Raw genomic sequence first — 18,011 nt, 5'->3', positions numbered from 1 at the left:
TTTTCGACATACTATGACTCTTTTCGACATACTATACTATGATTTTTTTTTTTATATACTACACTGGGATTTTTTTTTACATTCTATACTATGACTTATTCGACATACTTTACTATGACTTTTTCTTTTGTCAATGTTCAATTCCCAGTCTGGGCTGGCCCTTTTCATGACTTTTTTTCGACATACAATACTATGACTTTTTAATTACTTTTTTCAACATAACATACTATGACTGTTAAATGGCTTTTTTTGACATACTACACTATACTATGACTTTGTTATCACTTTTTTTTACGTACCATATTATTTATATATATATTTAATACATTATAGATATTATTCAACATTTCAATGAAATTCCTACAAATTAAAACCATTCCCACTTTTCCAACCAATTATTACTACTTCACCTTCTTCTTACGCAATTATGCCAGCAATCCAATTTAGCTTTAGCAATTTAGCTTTTCAGCATTCACAAGCATTTTCTGCAGGAAATGCATTTTCTAGTGTATTATAAGATCTTTTTACTGTAAATTTGCAGTAATTAACAGGTCACATCTTCATCAGTAAATTACTGTATATTTACAGTATGTATTTGAATCTATTGTTTCCTGTATTTAATGATACTTAAGGAAGTTACTGGTATACTACTAATAATAATAATGATAATACTAATATTGACAAAGAGACAATATTCACTATGCAGATCCTTTTCAAATATGTTTTTAAAAATGTCATAGGTGTAACACAAGCAAAACTAGAACTGAATCAACCTTACCTCCCTGCCTGTTTACTTATCTTTTCTTTGTTTCATTCTTTCAACAGATTGACAATTTTCTATTTAAATTACAGTGCATACAATATTTGGTAACTCAATTTTGTTTTTGTGAGAAATGAACATCAAACTAACTGTTTTTAATTATGCATGTGTGCAGTAATGTGAGCAAAAAACAATTGTTTTTGCTTTGCACTTTCTCATGGCTTGCTTTTGTGCCCCTCTCAGGATTAATGTCAATGCAGGTTCTGAAAAACAAAGTACAACGACAAAATTATTATACGTTTTCATCTATGACTGTGACATATCAAACAAGACCCTCTTCTGTACAGAAGTGGCACAACATATTGAATGTTGACATTTAAATTAGTAGGTATGTATCAATTCACACCAATGATCAAGTTATAAAGAAGAATGTGATGGAAAGTTAATAGTAAGGATATTTGTAGAGGCAGCAGTAATGTTTGTAGTTTCTGTTCTTGTGTCAGAGGACCAGTGGTTATCAAGCTGTGTGGTATGTGTGAAAAAGCTCCTTCCTCTGAATCAATTCAGTGTACATGCCGCATCAGGTTAGTGATGTTAATCCAACACACTTTTTGTCAAATTCAGCTTTGTTTTCAGCAGTTTGTCTGTGTTATAAAGATTACAGATTAGAAAAATAACAGTTTATGTAACATACAGAAATGTCAAAAATAATGGAATCAATCTCTTCTGATTGAGTATGTTCGTGTAACAAACTATCACAAGTCAATTACTTCAAATTTGAGTCTTACAATATGAAAGTGCTTGAATAAGACAATACAACAAGTGTACAATAAACATTTAATAATAGGTATTCCTTTTTGCTGTTTTTATTGTTCTGTATTGTTGACAATTATACATAATTTAGATTCTTGTTTGTATTTTCTAAGGGTGTTGTAGATTGTTTATTTTAGATACTGTAAGACCTGAGATACATATGATAGATGTAAAGTATCTGGCCAACCATGACCTTAACAATAATAAATACTTACTTTGAATTATATATGTATTATTATTTTATTATTTATAAATAATAAATGCTTTGAATAGAATAAAAGGTGTGAAAATGGCAGAAATCCACACCCATACAGTGAGATGGCTTCTTGCAAACTTATAACATTAATTTGACATAGATTTATACTTTTTATTAAGTGTTTAAGCTCAGCATTGCATTCTGGGGTTTTATTTGGTTAATAATTTTTTTTTTTTATCGTAGTTGTTAATCATATGTTTCTGCGTATATGTATAGGTAGGTATGTGAATATATGTTTTGTGCTCTATTTTTGAAGCGTATACATATCTGTACGTTCTGTCTCTTTAAAATAAAATAAAAATTTGATCACAAAAAAAGATCAGCATTGCATGTCTGTGGATTAGTAGCTATACAAAAAATAACCACATCTGTACTGCTTTCAGTGTGAATTTCAGAAATGAACCCTGAAACTAAAATGTGATCTACCCAGATGAAAACCAGTTACTGGGGGTTAATAACACATAGAATAACTATAGAACTTGTGATTGGAACGGCGGGTCCTGTTCATGAGATTCTGTGATGTCATAATGAGCCATTCTAGAATCCAGAATTGTGTTTGTGGAAGCAGAAGTCTTACACACAACTAGAACCACTTGTTGAGAGTCAGGAGAGAAACCTGTACCTAAGTTATAAGGAGTAACAGTCTTCATACTAAAGAGCAAAGATGTCTGTGTATAATCAGCTCCGTCTGGAACAAGAGCTTTGTGACGCGGTGATCAGAGTGGACAATGTTGAATTTCACACGCACAAAATCATCCTCTGCAACTGCAGCCCGTACTTCAAGTAAGTTAGTTATTGGGTGTAAACAGGGGGAGGCTGCTGGATTCAAACTCTTTGAATAAGCAGCATGCTTAGCAGCAAAGCAGAGTTAAACACTGCAACATCCCAATATTAAAAAGTGACACTGACTCATGGAGAAGACATGTAAATGGATGAGCATGTGAAATAACACATTTTAAGATTATTTTTTCTTTCAGATGTGATTTTTTACTGCCAGTCTTTTTGTGTAAACTGTAATATGATGATGATGATGATGATGTAATTGTTTGTGACATTTATACACTGATTTACAAATTGTTTTAAATAACGTCAGTATTATCCTTTGAGTTGAATTTGTGATTGTAAATACTGCATTTCCAATAACCATGTGTAAATAAATGTTGGTAAATACAACACAGCATTGATCAATATTTACAGGTTCAATTTGTGCATTACTCAAAAAAGAGAAAACCACATTACAAATCACAACCCATCGATTCAGTGGCTGGATGCAGCTTTAAGGCACTTTTTTTTGTTAGTCACATCTATTCTGAAAAGTCTAATGTGGGGTTTATATTATAAGATTATCATTCTATGAAGTGTAAAAAATAAGGAAAAACGCAAACTACTTTTTTTCAAACCCTTGTTTTCTTCCTGCTTCACAGAGCCCTTTTCACCCACTGGTCAACCCCAGACAGTCGGGTCTTTGACATTCCCAATGTCTCCCCCGACATGATGAAGCTCATCATTGAGTTTGCCTACACTGGCTTTGTTCCTGTGACACAAGACATTATACAAGAGCTTTTTATCGCAGCAGACTGGTTCAATGTAATGGGCATCATACAAGCCTGCTGTGACCTCCTGGAGAAGCAGCTGACCCCACAAAACTGCATTGGCATCTGGTGGTTCACAGACATCTATTACACCCCTGAACTGAACCACAAGGCATTCCTTTACATGCTGAATCACTTTGAGGAGATTGCTGCCACCTCAGAAGAGTTCCTGCAGCTCTCTGCGCAGGAACTTGCTAAAATCATTGCGAATGACCGACTCAATGTGAAGCAGGAGAATACGGTGTTTAGGGCTGTCCTTCGCTGGATCACCTACGCAACTGAGGAACGCAGAGAAAACATCTCTCTGCTTTTGTCCAACGTAAGTGAGGAATGAATAATTACACAGCTGCAACTACATTAACTTTGATTTGCATCTTTTACATCTTGCTAATGGTGTTATCTTGAATGTAACAACATGATCAGGGCTGTGGTCAAAACTTCCTCATGTCTGCAACACTTCCAAGAACAGGTGTGTTAAGTCAAGGCTAGATGTAAAGAGGTCAAGAAAAAATCCAAACTGAGACCAGGACACATCGAGTCCTATTCTAGACCAGGCAATAAATTCTTGTGTTCTTGTCTTTACAAAAATGCAAAATGCTTAATGAGTTAATTAAGATGAAGAGAGATGTAGATATATCTGTGCAAGCTCTATTGTAGGATTCTGATGAATCTAGTAATAGAAGTTTGAGAAATGTTGTGATTGACTTTGGTTTTTCTTTCTTCTACATTTTGGAAGAATTTGGTAGGCTGTGGTGAGAACCCAGATAGAGCTAAATCTGACAAGAACGGCCTACAACATCAGTGAAGTGGTGTTGACACGGGAGTGAAGGGCTTACAGCCCTGACAATAGATACATACTGGATGTACAGGCCGTTATCGATATTTGAGTGTAAAAGAAATCCTCATGTCTCTGTGCAGGTCAGGCTGGCTTTAATGAGTTCAGAATACATCACAGACAGCGTAAGCAACAACGGACTGGTGAAGGCAAGTAAAGATTGTCTACCGATTCTCCTGAGGACCCTGGAGGCCATGCTTGACCTGCGAACAAAGGAGTTCCCTGACTCTATTTTCTATAACCCTTTGGCCCGCCCACGACTGCCCCCTGCCATTCTCTTGGCCATTGGAGGCTGGAGCGGCAGTAGTCCTACCAATGGTATCGAGGCATACGATGTCCGTGCTAACCGCTGGGTCAATGTAACAAACAATGAGGAGGCTGCATATACGGGTGCATATATGCCATGGGAGGTTATGATGGACATGATCAACTCAGAAGTGCGAGTGCTATCAGCCCAAAATCAACCAGTGGACTTGAATTGCACCTATGCACGTACAGAGGAGTGATGCCAGCTGCACAACCCTCCATGGCAAGGTGGGTGGTGTTAAAGAGCAGCTCTGAATAACAGAGATTGGTTAATGTTTTTGAATATTTGTCTTCAGTGGAAGTCTAAAAAGATTACATATTCCCCCTTTTATTCTCTCCAGGTGTACATTTGCGGTGGCTTCAATGGGAGCGAGTGCCTGTCATCGGCTGAATGTTACGACCCAGAGACCAACCAGTGGACACTGATCGCCTCCATGGCCAGCATGCACAGTGGAACTGGGGTCATTGCCTATGCAGACCATGTCTTTGCGGTAAGCACATGTCTTAACACTGCTGATACTCACACCACAACACAGAAACACTCTGAGACATAGAGGCATGAAAATATGTTATGTCGTAGTTTTAGGTTATGTCAAATAGGGCTAAGACCGATATATTAGTTTGACAATATTGACCTTTCATTACAAATCAAATCAACATTGTACCTCTGATATGTTAAGACGTCCCAAAAACATTTACATTGAAGGCAGTGATGTACTGATGTAACGTAGACTCACTGTATTCTGGACACTTCCGAATACAGTGACGCAGTAAGCACAGTAAAAGTCCTATAAAATATCAATGCTTTGAAAGATAAGCTTGATTGGTTTACCTGTCTCTGGGGGCAGGTCTTACACACACACTAAAGTTTGGGCAAATCATTTGTGCTCATATTGTGCTTTTTGGCTTTTCCCCTTTCCTTTATTGTGTTATCTTTTTGTGCACATTATAGGTTTACAAAGTGAAAAAGCCCAAAGTCCAGCCCAAAGGGACTTACCATCTCCAACAGAAAACACTGTTCATAAAACTGCTCAAAACAGCTCTATTGTAGTCCAGCCTTTACTTACTGACGAACGTGCATCACTTTGTAACACATGTTATAATGCTCGCCTAGCTGCTAGCATGGCACTCCCTCATGCTCTGCAACTGACTAGCTAGCAGTACTTACTGCGCATGTGTGACTCCCAACAAAGATGGAATAGAAGTGAGATGTCTCACTCTGTAGCTAAAACAGAGAGCTCAACACACAGGGTAAAAAGAGGAGCTGCAGCAATGTGCAGTACAACAAAAATATTGTGTTTTCTGAAAATTAAACCACATAAACCTATTCTGGTACAACCTTAGATTAGATTTAGAATACAATTATGAACCTGTAAATGAGCCTAATATGAGCACTTTAAAACACAGTCCGTAGACACGGTGTCCGGATTACCGCAAGGGCTTTATTCCGGACGGCTGGTAATTTCACGTCAGACAAAATGCCTCTGCAAATGTGTTACAGAAAGTTGGTTGGAGAGGGGAAAACATATAAAGAAGTGCAGAAAATTATAGGCTGCTCAGCCAAAATGATTTCAAATGATGAAGATCCACCTCACTATGAGCTGTATTGTTTTGTAAATAAATGTCTCTATGTATCAAATTACAGCAGTGCTTCTGTTATTCCAGTAATAACTGATTTTCAGTTTGTTTGACAGCTTAATGTTAAGGGCTCGCATTGCCACATCTCCACAGCTGTGTCATCTTCTCCAGGCAGACACACTACTACAGTGTTTACATTACAAATACAAAAAAAACATTTCTCCTTGGAGAATAATCAGAATATCACAAAAACAGTCAAAGTGCAGACAAGCAGACAAAGTGAGACTTGATATTACTTAGCAAAAGCGTGATTGTTCATGTCTCCTGTGTGTATTTCACGTGTGTTACATTGTCTTGTGCAAGGCCTGGCCTTTGGAATTTAGTCCATCCAGCCTACATGTATTTGGTTGACTCATGTCAATTGAGGTGTCTTGTGGGGGATACAGCTGGATCATGGAGTGTCAGGGCCCGAGGAGAGACCAGCTTACTGGATTTTTGAGGCGGATAATGATAATATTTAAAAGTAAAAAATATATATTATAATGATAGATCAGCTTGTATTCTCTTTTTATAACATGGACACCAACATTTTAGACAAGGATCTATTAAATTTGGTTAAATTATCAAAGAGTTATGACCAAAATATGCACTTATAGCAGTTATACAACTGTTATAAAGTTAACAAAGAAACAAACAACCTCTGAGAATAAATATCGCATCTGTGAAAGTTGCCACTTTAACTACCGAAAGGGACTCCTGTGTCTTGATGGAAACGTTTGATTTACAGTATTATCGCCAATGCCAACCAAAGCAAAGGTAGAAATAAAAATAAATGGTTATTTTTTTCATATGAACTACTCTACTTGAACTGGAAGCATGCTAGAGAGACAGACAGACAGACAGACAGACAGACAGACAGATAGACAGATAGACAGATAGACAGATAGACAGATAGATAGAGATACTTTATTCATCCCTGCAATGAAATTTGAGTATCCAGCAGCTCACACATAAACACATACATTTCCATACACAACACAACAGTTTCCTATAATAAATGAAATGCAAGAGTTAAAAAACAGGTTAAGAGCAGCATAATTACAGCTATTGCACACAGCCCATCTCTTTCCATGTGAACAAATACACCACAAGACAACAAATTACACCAAGCATCACATTTTTTATTTTGGTAAATTTTATTTAAGCTAAATTTTATTTGAAGTTAGCAAATTTGATCATTTTCTTCATCACCATCAATAAAAAATGTTTTCCTAGAGGTGAGAGGAAGTGCTGCTCCCTTCAACAAATAATTGCTTTACTCACAGCTTTGGCAGCAGTGGCTTTGTCACATTTAAATGTAACCAAATCAAAAGCAGTTCCAGTACCAGTTCCATAGATCACAAGTGGTCACTCAGGACCATTTGGAGACACATTCTACTGCCAGATGAAAACAGGAACATAGTGCTCTCCACTTGTCATCAGATCCCTCAGGACACATGTTAAAACCAGGTCAAAACAGGCCCAAAATGTATACACTATTATAGATCATTCAAGTCAAGTAAATTTGTTTATGATAGTATCTTAATGATATTTATTATTCATTATTAATAATAGTATTGTAGCCTACTACAGAGGGACTGGGATGGTAAGTCAAGAAAAAAAAATATTTTTGTGGATATTATAATAGTATGATACATTCTAATATAATATATGGATAATGGCTAAATCTGGCACATTTACATGTTGGACTCTGTTCTCATGTTGATTAATGTGCGTCGTCCCTTTTAAATAAAGAAATCTAAAAAACAACACAAAACAACAACTAAATAAAAAGCAGTCTGTTGTTAGACTTCTGTACGGGTTCATTCCTTCACAACAACATTGATGGAGCTCTTGATGTTCTTCAGATTGTTGCTGTCAAAGTTCACCAGCAGCACCCTGGAGCCGGCACTGGTTGGACTAAACTTAACCCTGGCCTTGGCTTCCTGTTCAGGGTCCACAGTTCCAATCCTGCAAAAGTCATACACAATACACAATTAGCATCACCAGCCAAAAAAAATCAGAAATGAGTTATCTGTTTTCTGCCATTTCTATTCGTGTTTAAACAGCTCAGGATTTTTGTTTTTTAAATTGTATAAAGGTCATATTAGTTTTTAAAATATTCTTCTTGTACCTGTGATTATGTACATCTCCACAAATCACATAACGGCATCTTATACAGTACTTAGAGCCGTAAGTAACTTTATTTTTTATTTATTTATTTTTTTTTTTAACTGAAATATAAATCATTCTGTGATCTTGGATGCATTTGGGTTTTTGTAAAAACTTTGTGTAAACAACATTTTGTACATCAAACTGCAAATAAACTGTAATGAGAATTGGATGACACAAGAAAAACCATAAAGTATATAGAAATGCTAAAAGAAATAATTGACACGTAAATCCACTTAAACAGTTGGGATGGAGTTGACATACCTCGCTGTTATGGGTTTGCCGTTAGTGAGGCCGACCCCCTCTACGGTGAAGCTGCAGTCCTGCAGCGACTTTGGTAAGGGGTTCCACAAGGTCAGCTCTGCCGTCACAGACTGATTTACTGTGGCTTCTCCCAGCAGCTGCAGAGAGGTGTTCAGATAAATCCATTCATTCATCATTCAATAATATACAGTACAACTAACATATTATTAGAGTTTTATAGGCTATTAAAAAGACAAAAAGTTGAAAGGTTTTACTTAATTTTAAAATGCAAACTGCTGTGCTTTGAGCTCATGTGCTCTGACATCTTACTTAGTACTGTTTCGGTGAGGATGTAAAATAATAGAATAAGAATTTATTCACAATGGGTTTTTCTAAAATGTTACACTAGAGAGCTTTTTTATTGCTCATGAATACATTTCTTTCACCTGTTCATCGCTCATACCTCGATCTCTATATCTGGCTCGTCCAGCACAATGGTCTTCTCAGCCTTATGGTATTCTGCAACCTGCTTGTCAATGGCGATGGCTGACAGCTTGATTAACCTGTCAGAGGTAATCACTGACCCATAACATTCATAATCCAGTCTGAGAAAAAGGCGCCTTTCTGAAAAATAAAATACATAATGATCATACTAAATTAAGTTATTAAAACTATTTCTATGCAATTTAGCACAAGAATGGGATTTGAAGACAGATATAATACTATGGTGGTGTAAAGTGTTTGCACTAATATTGTAGCTAACCTTCTCCAGATGGTACCTCCACTTTGTCTGAAACTAACCCGCAGCTGTTTACTAGTTTTCCATTGTAGCTGACAGCTTCGGCGAAGAACAGGAAGGTGCAGGTCCTTGCCTCCAAGCAGTTATTAGTGAGGATAGTGTACACCTCAAAGTCTGAGCCCACGCTCATGTTTTTAGCCAGTTTGATCTAAAATGAGAATTATAAGATAATTTGTTTAATTAAATGCATGGACTATACAATAATATTAATGCATTTTTTAAATTTTTTTATTATAAGCAGGTAGTTCTTAAGCATGTTGAAAAGGATGATCCTGGGATCTTTGGAATGGATCATGCTGATTAAATTCTTTATGGTCAAATGAATTTCAAAACTAATGCAGCATAGACATGTCAATTAAGGATACATTTCCATCTAACCACCCATCCATTCATCTAGCTACCTGAAGGGGACACTTAATAAAACTTGTTTTCATATTAGGTTACATGCAGTTAGCATCTAACAACCAGATGTGCACTGTATGTCTGTCATACCAATCTTGGTTATTTTCAACTTGTGACTGTTGTTCCTCCTTCTTGCCACAGTTTGCATATATTGACATTCATTTTGATACAGTTCACTTTGACACATTAAATATTGTTTCTGTTCTTCTGACTTATTAACCTGCATTCAAGCAGTGATGGTGTGGCCTATTTGGAGCTGTAATGCTGTCTCGTGCTGCTTTGTAAACTCTGATATCATCGACTATGTTTACATGCACATCATATTCTGGTTTTTGCCCTTATTCCGAAAAAGACGATATTCCGACTAAGCTGTTTACATGACCTGTATCAAATTCGGATTATTGTCATATTAGGAATAATAGTGAAATATTGGTGTGCATGTAAACACACTCATTGTGTCCATTGTCAGAGCTCTTTCATAGCTAGAACTGACCCATCTCTGCAGTAAACTTTTAATTAAGTTACTTCAGAGTTCTTTTCTATGATGTGTTTCTACAGTATTTGCTCTACCACCTGTATTTGTATGAACAGTAAAAAACACCTTGAGAGCGAGTCCCGGCTCTTCTCCTAGTTGCTGTAACTTGTTGTGGTGTTGAGCCTTCTCATACACCCGCCTCTCTTCCTTTGAGCCTGAAAACCATCATGAATCAAGGCAAAGTGCAACAGTCTTGGTTAAGCTCCTGTGTAAAATACAGGTTGTCTCCTTCAAAACTATCATCATAGATTTGATAGACATAGAGCTGTGAAACAAGATAACATATGGGGCGACGCCTATGAGCTAGTTCAGGCAGCCAACTCCAGCTGCACCGCTGTACACACACGTGACATGCCTCATTCCCCGTATCATTTACCAAACATACCCCCTCAATTCGGCAGTCTATTTAAGTTGCACAATTTCCCCATCTCGTCCTTGTCAATGCTACTGCTGCCCTGCACCTGTACCGCTGCCTGCTGTTAGCCCCACCACCACCCCAGCATCCACCTGCAGGCTCCGGCCAGGGGGAAGCTACTTTATCATCACTCCCCAATATCTCATGTAAACCCAAACTGCGGGGAGTGATGTGGTCGGAGTCTGGCCGCCAAACTCAATGTTCTGCTGTTATAATAAACATTTCAAACGTGAGTTGTCTGACTGAACTTTAAATTGTTTTAAAAAAGATTTTAATTGGACAACGTTTTAATCGAAATATTGAAGACGCATTTAGGATCCATTTAAGTGTGTGATTTGGAGTCACGTGTGTGTCTGCGCACTCTGCAGTACCTTCCGGATACTTGTACTGGTGTGTGATGTCGTGTCTCTCATCTGAGCCCACAGCTTTGGTGCTGATGAAGCGTCCAACATAGTTGGAGTCAGTTGAATCTCTGAACTTGACAGTCTCTCCATTTGACAGGCGCACCAAATCCACAACATCTGCATTCACCTGAGTCCACACATGTCATGAGATGACATGAAATAATACTGTTTGACAACACAATCAACAGTCATTAAAACAGGCTTGCCATTTTTGACAAGCACTTGACACAACCTCTAACAGCAGGAAGAAATATTTTTATATACACATATTGTGTGCATAGGTTACATTCCATTTTATGAAAACTCTGAACAAAGTATCTCTCATATGAAGTCATAAATTGTTATTCACTGATTTCCTCTCTGAAGAATGAAGTGGCCCTTACTTCTATCTACTCTTACGTCATATGAATGGAGCAACTGTTGCAAAATGTATATATTCTTGTGTGTCTGTTTTAAACTTTTTGAATTTTTGAACTGAACCCTGTTTTGTGTCACTTTGTTCTCCGAGCTCGTAACTACTTTTAGAATCAACTCACAAAGGTCAAGCCAGTAGATGATAGGATACAAACCACAAGACAATCATGATTATATTGTTTTATAACACATCAAACAGAACACAAAATGAATCAGTCTCTGTTTGGTGTGTTAGCTTGGCACAGGTCTTGTCATTACATAAAACCTCTAACTTGGACCCTCATTGAAAGCATTAATGTGCAGCTTAAATGTAAACTATGTACGTGTGTATGTGTTTCTCTTTAAAATGTTATACTAAAAGGTTCAAACAAAAACTCACCTCAGCAAAAATAAAGGGAGTATCATACTTCTTGGTCAGATCACCTTCCCTGATGGCCTTAAGAGAGGACGGTCCGCAACAGAAAACACCTGACATCATCACATATCCAGAGACAGACAGGGTTTACTTCAGCAGGAGTCCCATATACAATGCCATGCAAGTCATTCAAGTGGTAAAATACAATAAAATAAGCCACTCATGCAAGATATTTTTGGTCACTTTCAGAGAGAATGGGCCGGTTGTTGTTTTACAGTCAGTTTAATACAAAAATGAGGAGTAGCCAAACTATAACACTTAACAGTAACAGAGGTTTACCTAACCACATTTGATAGAAGTGACATGTACAGTAACAGGTCTCCAAAAATGTCAAATCATCTGTGTCAGGTGGATCAGTAAAAACAAAACTGTTGATGATGTTGGTGATGCATGATTTATATATCTCTTTTTTCTTACTGTGTCAAGGAGAACAGCCTCGAGATGAGTCGTGTGCCTAACACAATCGGTCAGGTTGGCCATAACCATACACCAAACCTGTACCTTCTGGCTAAAGCTGAAACTAACCACCATGGTTAAATATTGTGACTTGGCATGCAACTGCTTATGACGCATCTTCGTGGCAGTTTTGATAGAGTTACGGTTAGAGTTATTTCTCATGAAGTGTTAACATTATTTTGTCTTTGTTCTGTAACTGGTCTGCCAAAGCAGCATGGAAACTGTTGGTTCAGTCCTACATGCAGGACATTCTCTTCGAAAACTTTTTGAATGGTTTGGGGAAAACAGGACAACAACCGGACATTAAAATCAATGTTTACCTTCACTTTTCTCCTGTGGGGTTGGGTCACTGGCTTGCCACCCATCAAACTCTGGCCCCAAATCAGGACGAGTCATCCAGCTATCCACCCAAACGTGGAAGTTCCTGGTAAACAGTCAAATAAAAAAACACAACTTCAGAGAAGTAATGGAAGATAACGAGAGAAAGAATAAAAAAAGATGTATTAAAAGTGTGACAGTGTTTATGCATTTAGTGTAGACTATGTGTAACAACCTAATCACTAGCACAGACTCACCATATCGAATCAGCATGAGACATTATTTTTCCATGTTCATCATACAGCTTTTCTATCATCAGGTTGCCGTTGGTATCGTGAGCCGATATGAAGTTAGTAACCACTCGACATGGGATGCCCAGGGCACGGGACACTTGAGGAGGGAGGAGAGCCACATTTCATCACACCAGCTAACTGAAGCACATGCTAGAGATAGCAACTGTCATCAAAGACTTGTGGGGGCTTCAAAGCCATGAGATTAGATTCCAAATTTAGGGTATTGATAAGAAAGGTTGAATTGTGTGGCAGTGGAGGTGGACTAGAGAATGTAACTGGGATTAAACAGATGTGTGTGTTTTAAGAGAGAAATGCAGCAGGTCAGTACTGTTAGTACTGTATCCTTTTAAGAAAATGTTTCTATATTGCCTAAGATGAGTGATGGCATGCAGTTAGCTTATTTAAATGTTTCAAATTAACTTTGAAACATTGCAAAAATGCATTTTCTTTCTGTTAAAATGTCATTATGTCAACATGACATGGGAATATTATCTTTGTAAAACACAATAACTCAGTGCACATCAGCCTGTGCATAGATGATTTTCTGAATCCACAGACTTAAACCAAGACTTTCATGCACTCTCTGCTGTGCTCCAACCTGTGCATGCAAGAGCAGCAAAGACCCAACACTGGCCATAGCAGACGGGGCCACTTTCTGCCCACTGGTGCAAAATGTCCCCGCTGCCGATCCATGTTCCTGGATGAACCCCATCTAAAACCTCTCCCCAATTTCCCACCAGCACACCTCTGTCATCATTACTGTTGATCTGTAGGCACAGACAGAAGAGAGATGAGAGAGACGAGAGAGAGAGAGAGAGAGAGAGAGAGAGAGAGAGAGAGAGAGAGAGAGAGAGTCAGAAGTGAATGGGAGAAAGGGAATCTAAAGGTATAATGCTGAATATTTTCACAATCATTTACATTTCGTCACATTCCATTGTTGAGTGTTCATTTATAAATCAATATGAATAAGGTTTACTTTTCATTTGCTTTTCTAAACTCCAAGTGTTTGCAGGTCTTTCATGGTAAAAGTCTCCTAAATTAACAATTTGGACAGCAACACAGGTTTATTTGGGACAAATACAGTTTACATAAACTAACCTTATCAAGCTCACAGAGGCCTTAAACAAATTTAAGCAAAAAATGTGAATAGAAATACAGCAACATGATAGGGAGAAAACCAGCTTTTGAATATATATTTTTTTCATATCCGATTTTCTCCAGACATCCATCAGTACAAATTGACTACAGTATAAAATGTACATGTGGAAAATATATTTCCCTGATCGATTCAGATGGAAGGGACACAGGGCTGGGCAGACTTAAAGTGCTCATATTATGCTTTTTGGCTTGTTCCTTTTCCTTTATTGTGTTATATATCTTTTTGTGCACGTTATAGGTTTACAAAGTGAAAAAGCCCAAAGTCCACCCCAAAGGCACTTACCATCTCCAACAGAAAACACTGTTCACAAACTGCTCCAAACAGCTCTATTTAGTCCAGCCTTTACTCCTGTGCGTCACTTTGTAACACACGTTATAATGCTCACCTAGCTGCTAGCGTGGCACGCCCTCATACTCTTCTTCTTCTTCTGACTAGCTAGCAGTCCTTACCTAGCTACTGCGCATGTGCGACTCCCAACAAAGATGGAATAGAAGTGAGATGTCTCACTCTGTAGCTAAAACAGAGAGCTCAACACACAGGGTGAAAAGAGGAGCTGCAGCAATGTGTAGTACAACAAAAAAAGTTTTTTTATTAAACAATGTAAACCTATTCTGATGTAACCTCTAAATACAATTATGAACCTGAAAATGAGCATAATATGAGCACTTTAAAATATGTAAATTAGTACAGGTAGATAAGAGCACAGGGTTCTCGAGACAGAAGTGTGAGTTTATAATTAGTGTATACATTTAGGGAGAGAAAGTTAATAATTTCCAGGATTATATAATGTTGGCTTTGCGTGAGTGAATCCTTAATATGTAATATAACCTATATTTAGTGCATGATCCTGTCATGGTTTATCTTGGAACAAGCCTGGTACTGATTTATTGTATAGTGAAAACTACTGGACCAGTAGAAATAGCCCTGGATTTCTCATTCAGGTATTTTGACTTGCCGCAGGAAAAACATGCTGACAGACTTGAATTTATCTAGTTCGCTGCTCTATGCCACCGGCCTGGAATCAGAGTTGCACATAATGTTAAAAACTACTTTTGTTGCAGCATCTTTTGTTATCACAAAAGTTACCCGGGGAAACGAAAAAAGTTTCAAAAAAAGGAGAAGGGTCACCCCTGGTTCCCCCTGCAGAATAATATAACACTCAGAATATAAATGAGCTGACAGAGGGTTTTCTGTTGCACTGTGACCATGGTGATCTCTGCCTGCATTCACAGGCTGGTTAAATAGCATCTACAGGGCATACTTAAGCCTGGACACAGACCTACCATAGCACTCAGCACCCTGGTCACATAGATGGGATTTCTCCTGCCAGAGCAGTCCTTGTCGGCATCAGAGATATATTTCGGGTTTTCATCCAGGATCTTCAGACAGATATCCAGTACTCCTGGTTCAAACTACAGATAGACAAACAGAAGAGACAAAAGGATATTAGTGGAGCAACATGTAAGGATTTGTTTCAGCTATAATTGTATTTGGTTAATGACAATTATTAATTAATTATCAATAATGTCTTATTTGCCGAGTATACTTTATGGAATTAAATCATATAATCGATAGATGTAACTTGATATTAAAATAGTGTCATGTTTATTGCTATTTTTTGTCACAGTGAAGAAGCATTTACAGTAGAGATTATACATTTTTCTGTGTACAGTTTACTGAACTTTATTGAATGGGTAACAATTGACATTATGTGTACCTGTCCAAAGTTCCAGGGTTTCCCTTTGATTCGTTTATATGTTCCTCTGTAGATTTGCCCATATTGTGCTAAAACATACTCCTGCCTCTTCGTCTCACTGCGCATGTAGACAGCATCTCCTGTGAGTCAGTACAGACAGAGCATCAACACATTTAGACCAGCATAGTTGTATTCAATATAACATTTCAAATCTGACAACATATATACAGCTACAGGTGGTTTTTAACTTACATTTAAGTTACGTTGTGCAAATAATGTTAACACAATGGTCATTAAAAAAAAAAGGAAATACAAGCTGCATGTGGAGCACAAAACATAAATAAATCCTCATATACAATTTAGAGATAAAAAACGTAATGTACTCACTGGAGCACCACGCATTAAAAAGCAGGGTGAACTGCCCTAAACTGGTCTTCTGCTCCCCCTGGTCCAGAGTCAGATAATAGACGCCTATGGGGGCATTGGGTGAGGAAGTGATAGATACAGACACTGTGTTTCCAGAGGGATCATTAGTGGCAGATGCGCTCCACTCACTGTCCACTGTGGAGTCACGTAGACCGAAAGAAACCTTTGTGCCTGATTCTGTTCTGGGTGCTGGACCTGAAAAGACAGAGATGGACATGACTATTAAAACTAAATCCAGATTAGAAATTCACAGTCTCATTCGTGCATACATACGGAACTCCCTCCAAATATTTCTTCCTCAAACACATACTGCACATAAACATGTAAATGTAATCACTGAGAAACAAGAAGCTTACCAGTCTCAACGATGAGTGTGAAGCTTTTTTCACTCGGTTTTAACTCCTTGTTGCCAGGTTTCAGATGTAAAAGGATAATGAAGGGCTGTCCCCTTCTTACAATCAAACGCTCCTCTCCATATAGCTCTGTATGATGGCTGCTGCTGTTGCGCATAATGTCAAGATCACAGCGCTCAACATCCAAGCCTGTGTGTAGAGAATGTACATGTATAGTTAAAATATGAGCAATAATCAGGGGTTAGCCAACCAGAGCCTAACCCCTGAATGCTGCTCTTATCTTAACTACACAATACACATGTACATTTTTATTTTTTATCATGACTTTATGTTGATGAGGCTGCTTGCCCTTACTGCACAAATTATGTACACTATTATGACGCTATTATGATGTGTTGTACAACAGGCAGTGTGCAAGTTTGTTGGCTGGCAGCAGTCGGTGCATGTAATATGAGTGTGTCCATGCGGAGTGGTAACATTATGTGTCTTTGTACTGTATGTGTATGTATGCATGTGGTGTTGAATTTCATAAATAGCAGATACAGTTTGTGTATGTGTTCAAGACAAATTTCCTTTGGGACAATAAAATCTAAAATATTTGATCTTATCTTATGGAGACTTCTTACATCAGTTAGAAATTCAACACACGTCAACAACTAAAACTATGAAAATTTGACTTGATGACTTTATCTAAATTTGATCACCCCCAAAGTTTCTCCAGATGATAAATCTCAAGAAATCATTAGCAAGACATTCCTCAACGAATACAGCGTAAAAGTCATTCACCAATTCTGCACATCACATTTTACACTTGACACCCAATCCGATACTGGTTCAAAAAAGTTTAACTCTGTAGTCAAGTATAGAGAGAAACTGTACCTTCAGTTGTAGATAATACACTACTAATAACATTTGAATCTCTTTCCTATAATATGCGACCAAAGGTTTTCTTACTCCTTACCTTGACTCATGTCTGCAGTGAAGTTCTTGTCCCTCGACGTCGGTGTGGAAAGTGACACTTGCACACAGCTGCAGCCTGTGCTTATTGGTTAATGGGTCCCGCAGTGTGACAGGCCTATTTGTAGCATATGAAACCTGTAAGAGACGCCCTTTCTCTTTCATCTTCAATTTGACCCTGGCCTTTCAAGCCATTGTGAAAGATGTCTGCTGGAAACAAAAGCTTTAAAAACTCAAACATTCTGTTACTAAAGTTGGTCCTTAGTCAGCAAATTACCAGTGAGGGACAATTTTTAAATCTTGTGTGTGTAACATAATACAACATATCAACAATCAAACATATCTACATGTCCCTAATATCTACTTTTTTTAGTG

The 18,011-nt window shown here is 37.8% G+C and overlaps 2 protein-coding genes across 2 annotated transcripts; one reads left to right on the top strand and one right to left on the bottom strand.

Moving 5' to 3' along the window:
- Window positions 1-2,493: 2,493 nt before the first annotated feature.
- On the top strand, window positions 2,494-5,116 carry LOC144520189 (kelch-like protein 10). The gene is given in 6 exon segments (XM_078253858.1): window positions 2,494-2,612; window positions 3,254-3,740; window positions 4,340-4,646; window positions 4,649-4,699; window positions 4,702-4,790; window positions 4,904-5,116. Coding segments are annotated over 6 exon segments (1,266 nt in total).
- A 1,974-nt stretch (window positions 5,117-7,090) lies between these two features.
- Window positions 7,091-17,932, bottom strand: LOC144520706 (protein-glutamine gamma-glutamyltransferase 2-like). The gene is made up of 15 exons (XM_078254631.1): window positions 17,641-17,932; window positions 16,683-16,868; window positions 16,288-16,521; window positions 15,922-16,040; window positions 15,488-15,616; window positions 13,644-13,812; window positions 13,010-13,142; window positions 12,755-12,858; window positions 11,943-12,031; window positions 11,117-11,276; window positions 10,397-10,485; window positions 9,358-9,541; window positions 9,058-9,218; window positions 8,616-8,752; window positions 7,091-8,150 (listed from the first exon to the last, which is right to left on the bottom strand). The coding sequence occupies exons 1-15, from the start codon at window positions 17,648-17,650 to the stop codon at window positions 8,003-8,005; spliced, it is 2,052 nt and encodes a 683-aa protein (XP_078110757.1). The 5' UTR covers window positions 17,651-17,932; the 3' UTR covers window positions 7,091-8,002.
- Window positions 17,933-18,011: the final 79 nt, after the last annotated feature.

Source organism: Sander vitreus, chromosome 7 (genome assembly GCF_031162955.1).
Source record: "Sander vitreus isolate 19-12246 chromosome 7, sanVit1, whole genome shotgun sequence".
NCBI classification, from domain to species: Eukaryota; Metazoa; Chordata; class Actinopteri; order Perciformes; family Percidae; genus Sander; species Sander vitreus.
This window is presented reverse-complemented; position numbering and strand designations above follow the sequence as displayed.

Excerpts from the sequence above, each read along its gene's own strand:
- LOC144520706 (XM_078254631.1), bottom strand. Across the intron at positions 13,143-13,643 it reads TGCTGCTCTTGCATGCACAG|TGTCCCGTGCCCTGGGCATC; the intron begins GTTGGAGCACAG and ends TCCCTCCTCAAG. Across the intron at positions 9,542-10,396 it reads AGCCGGGACTCGCTCTCAAG|ATCAAACTGGCTAAAAACAT; the intron begins GTGTTTTTTACT and ends TTCTCATTTTAG.